General features: G+C 36.4%; 1 protein-coding gene across 1 annotated transcript in view; it reads left to right on the top strand.

Annotated features, from left to right (window-relative positions):
• Positions 1-277: 277 nt before the first annotated feature.
• The window catches only part of uacab (uveal autoantigen with coiled-coil domains and ankyrin repeats b), a gene marked incomplete at its 5' end in the record, with an annotated part of 23,565 nt that continues 18,488 nt past the window's right edge, over positions 278-5,354 (top strand). The window contains 1 exon segment of the mRNA XM_014033154.1: positions 278-408. Coding sequence (XP_013888608.1) covers positions 278-408 — 131 coding nt within the window.

The following is a 5,354-nucleotide window of genomic DNA, read 5'->3' as shown; positions in this document are numbered from 1 at the left end:
AGAAAATGCAAATGAAGTAACATATTAATAGTGACATTTTTTGTCAAATAATCTTTTGACCTACATGGCACAGATTTTATCAGTTAAAATAAAAATGAATACCTAAAAATCCCCACTATTTACCTATGGAGACCTAAGGCAGTGTCCATATATGGAAGCAYGTATTTTTACATGTTGAATCAGGTCTCAGTATTCAATTTTAATTTTAATAAGTTTGTTTGAGGGAACATTGTTTATTGCTTTGCATGTCTGATTGTTTCCTTTTTGTCATTGTCAGAACACAGACTGGAACAAGTATGATGATCGGCTGATGAAGGCAGTGGAGCGTCGCGAAGTGGACAAAGTTGCTGCTGTTCTCAGCAAGAAAGGCATCATTCCCACCAAGCTTGACGTCGAAGGACGTTCTGCGTGAGTAAACACAAACACACTRCTCTGTGTAGATTTATAAAGTAAAATAGGGGTCATGTGTTTTATCTCTTTACCTCTTATTTTTATACAGTACCAAGCTTTCTTGCTACTGTAGATATTTAAAATAAAAATATCCAGCTGCCCTGCAAATGGCAGACATTGCAGATTCATATTTTTATGTCTCCATTTTTATATCCAAAAATTTCCCCATTTCTGTCCAACTGACTTGAGGTCAGTGTGGGAGTTGGTACAAAGAATGTTTGTGGTCACTGAAAACATGACCACATCGGTCYGAGGTTGTTTATGTAGTCCCAGCAGGAAACGACTCCCTGCACATTCAGATGAGATCCAACATGATGTTCCCAACAAAAGCTAATCCATTCCTGCTCAGACCATCATCAGATCAGACTCCGATCAGAATGACGTCTCTGTGAACCATGTTTTGTATGTTTCAGCCTTTCAGAGYGAACTTCAATTTCAATATTTAAAATAACATAAATGTGCTGACTAATTTTCATCTGTTGCCCTGAGCAAAATATAAACAAACATAWACAACATAAAACAAGTATACAAAGCAGCAGTTGAAAAGCAGTGCATAAAACAAAACACATCACATTGTAAAAGTGATACAACTTGATGTTTTTAAGGTTTGTTTTAGTTTTTCAAACACCTGGATTTACACACGTCACAATGTTTTATTGAAAGTAGTGATAAAGCAGAAATTTAGATAAAAATTATTTACCACTCGGGAATATTGGGTCAGTGTAACGGATAGATAGAATGTTTTTATGTTCCATAAGACCACAAATACTGTATATAGGTTCTTTATGTGGAGCGTGACTTGTGACCAAGCTTTGAAAGAACAGTGCAATGTGCTGTTTAAAACAYTGATTTTTATGCTCCTAAATTTGTCTAGTTTTTATCATAACTTTCAGTTTAATATCAAAAATTCTCAGATGTCTTTCTGATGCTTCATGTTTATTTTCTACAATGACTTTGTTAATATACAGAATTAAAGATGAAAGGTAAATCCTCATATGGCACCATTACAATAGTCTGTTATTGCATGTGTGCATGTATACAAATAAACAGAAAATACACACAACCTTACAAACCCCCTGTCTTATAATAAGGTGTAAGAATTTGTTAGAACTAAATCCAGAACTGTGGCTGCCAATTTTGAGTCTGGAGTCTCCTGTACCCAAACACAGTCATGCTCATCATTTCGTGTTTAGACTGACCTGAACTACTCTGCTTTAAAATCATCTTACAGTAACTCAATATTTAGGACAAGAGGTCATACATTTGCCAAAACCTGAACCATAATATCAGCTCTGAAGGTCTGTATATAGTTCAGTGGGCCACACACAGACCGCATGTGACTGTGGCATTCTGGCCTTTGCAAAGGCCAACATGGGAATGTTGAATGGTGATTCCTTGTAATCATGAACCTCTGTTGGGAAACTAATTACAAACTGTTTGCCCCTGCATATCATCTGGTGTGCCCTGGATTAGCCTCAGTGTACTCATTTAATGAATTCAGCTCTAACTGCTCCATCTCGGCTCCAGCTGAGTAAACAGTTTACATCTCCACTGTGGCATTAGCTGGYTCTCAGTAGGGTAAGCCCACCCATAACTCTTGTTCACTGTGTGTAAGTGTTGTATCTAATAGMAGTCAAATCACAACAAAGTTAAATTATTGCACACTTGAGCAGTTGTAGGCCACTTATACCATCTTTATGTGTAAATAGGAGGTTTTGCTGCTATGTTTGAAGAAAAAACACATTATCTAATCAATGACTTAGACCAATTAAGTCTGTAATATTCATTCATTTCAATGGCCATGAAACCAGAAAGAAGCAATACAATACACAAGTTAATCAATGTTTATGTTTGAGCCAGCTGATGATCAACTGTATTGATAGAAACTAAATTTAGTGAACTACTTTGACCACTTCTTTTGTCATCTACTGCATGTGAGGAAATGCCTGAATCATTCAAATTACTGCTACGAATTTCCTGTTCTGATATTGTAAATTAACTGGTTTTCAACCTCAGCCCACTCATGAGCAAAAATCTCAATACAAACAAACAGTGAGTCTCTGGTGGGGTGGAAGAAACAAGTGTAACAGTGAAGAATGGAAAATTAAGTAAACTACCGATTAAGTGAGTTTAAAAAGATTCCTCACAAAATACTATAAAGAATCCTCATAAAAAGCCAATATAAACAATGAATGGAATTGTTTGTAATTTACAATGTTGTGCAGATTTATTCMTAACTATTACCAGTTCAATGTTCAACACTTAGGAAAATACACAAGTGAACATACCTCCAACAAAATGATCTGAGGAAGTTCTATACTAATCGAGACGAGTTGAAAGGTTTACCTGACCAAGATTTGTCATTTACTAGTGCCTTCACCACATACACAAAAGTATGTTTTCTTTGGTTATTCACATTTGCAGGGATTTATTTTATGGCTTTGTAATCTCTGCCAGCCCTWTTTGATCTAAAAACAAGTTGACCTTTCACACCATGAACAGAAATCACACCYTGTGTTTTTCTCTGACATGGCATATAAAATGTAGAAGCTTTCACATGAAAAAGCGTTAAAAAATACTGTGTTCCTATTCAGAATTAGAATTAGCAGGAATGTATTTTGCACAGCTGCAGCTGATAGAGGCACTCAGAAAGGCTGGGCAATAATTATATAACGATGTACTGTATATCAGTGGTTCCCAAACTTTTCAGCTTTTGACCCACAAAATACCAGCAGCAGAGACCRGTGCCCCCAGCTGTTACCAGATGATAAACAATGTTTTCATGTCAAATAAACAAGAGCATAGTAACAATATTTATTAGGCTATTTTTGTCCATTTTAAGTACACTAATCTTATTATTGTGCAACAACAAAGGCAAAAAATGTTMGTTGTCAGTTTGTAGTGTAWTTAATTAAAAAAATTCAGGACCCCACCTTGATGTTTCAGGACCCCACTGTGGGTCCCAAACCCAACTTTTGGAACCACTGCTGTATATCACGATAGACACGTGATCAAAAAAATAATAGAAAACAATAGTGATAAACATCARAATATACATGTAATCAATGTCAGTGGAAAATATGTCCAATAGAAGGTTGATAATTTCACTGAACTCTGATCAGCTAAACAAGGTTGGTGGCATCTCGGTAAGCTAACAACAATGTGTTGAGTAACATGCACAGTAGCAGTTTCATGTTTCATCACTATGCCTCAGAACTGCTTAAAAATAAAAAAAAGAGTGACATGAAGTGAAAGGAGAAAATGAGATTAACAGATTGAGAGGAAATTGTGAATAAAAGAGGAAAAGTCGTATCCCCAGTTTGGCAGAATTAATCAGTCTTTTTTTCTCCTTGTCCTTATTTCAAATAGGTAAAACAAAAAGAAAAAACAAAAACAAACAAACAAAAAAACCCCTAATCAATAATTATTGATTTCAAATTATATGAAATGCTTATATTGTGATACATTTTTCAGCCCTAGTACTCAGAACTGCACTTTTTATGMATGCAAAATGTAGATGTAAATTGTTAAGATGGACTGAATGGTTCAAGAGTCACTGTGAGGCAGCAGCAAAAATACATATAACTTTAAACATCATTAGGAAACATACTTCCATCATATACAGTATACAGTATGGCTCAGCTACTAGCTTACAGTATACTGTATGGTTTACTTTTGCCTCTCCACTCCTTTTAAAAATAGCAGCCCGTAGACCAGCAACCTGAAAGCTACAGGAGCATTTGTGAAAATGAAAGTGTACCTTTTCTCTTTTTAAGGCCAAACCAGTGACATCCCGAGATTTATCTCTCAGCATGTTACAACAGTCTGAAGCTAGTTATGTTGATCACCTCTTCATGCAGTTAGTTCTTTGTTTGGTCAGAAACAAGTTTAGAAAAATAGCAAGTCTAGGTCGGTGCAAGTGTTCGTTCAGCTGACAAATGAACTGGGACTCCTTTTGCTTAGAAGTTGTGGTGTGTGTGATTTTACTTTCATTTACATTCACATGAACACCCTTAAACATTTAACTGAAGTTAGTGACTTTAGTAACACCTTTAAATATTTTAAAATGCTTAACATTTTGGGTGATTAAATCTTTTAACAGATACTTCTGCAATGTCTCTGTGGTTTATATTTTCACTCTGTCATTTGACACAGCCTTCCTAATTTATCAGCCATTAAAAAGGCTCCACTACAGTTCAAGTGTGAAGTTGCACATCTCTGAATATGTTTAGAAGCTTTTGTTTAGTTGTCATGTGGAAAATTCTTTGGCTCGTGAGCTTGTCACTTGTGTCCACCCAACTTGATTTGCTCTGGTCTGCTTCCTGTCTGCTTTTTGGCTCTGTGGGGTCACGACCCTCCACTACTCCCGTGAGGACCAGCATCTTCTTGCCATCAACACTGCTTTTAATACCCACACCAGTGTTGAGGTGACAGCCTAGCTGTCTCCTTGGCAGATACTTCGGGGCTGGTGTATAAACGGGCTCATGTGGCCTCAAGGGTGACAGGTCGGGATTAGTTTACGCACAAGAACTTTGCAGACCGTGGAGGATAGTTACAGCAATGCTGATGTGGTTTGCATCAAATACTGTAAGTGCAAAAAAAAAAAAAACAACAAAAAGAAAGAAAGTGGTGATTAAAGTGATGTTGGCAAACTAATGAATGTGCAGAAATAGACACATAAAGCAATCATGGTAAAAATAAAAAGGTGGGGTGGGGTAGTCCACACCTACATAACTTTGTTTTCACATCTTCAGGTTAAAACATGTGCATCACTTTTTTATGGAAATGCTCACTTTAAAGTGAAGCTCATAAAGAAGGTACATAGTTTTATTGCTTTTGTTTATTGTTGCGAGCCTTTAAAAAAATGCTGATCTTGCTGTCGGTAAGGAGCCAGGTGTCAGTTT

The sequence above is a fragment of the Austrofundulus limnaeus genome, unplaced genomic scaffold (genome assembly GCF_001266775.1).
Source record: "Austrofundulus limnaeus strain Quisiro unplaced genomic scaffold, Austrofundulus_limnaeus-1.0 Scaffold1648, whole genome shotgun sequence".
Classification (NCBI taxonomy): domain Eukaryota; kingdom Metazoa; phylum Chordata; class Actinopteri; order Cyprinodontiformes; family Rivulidae; genus Austrofundulus; species Austrofundulus limnaeus.
This window is presented reverse-complemented; position numbering and strand designations above follow the sequence as displayed.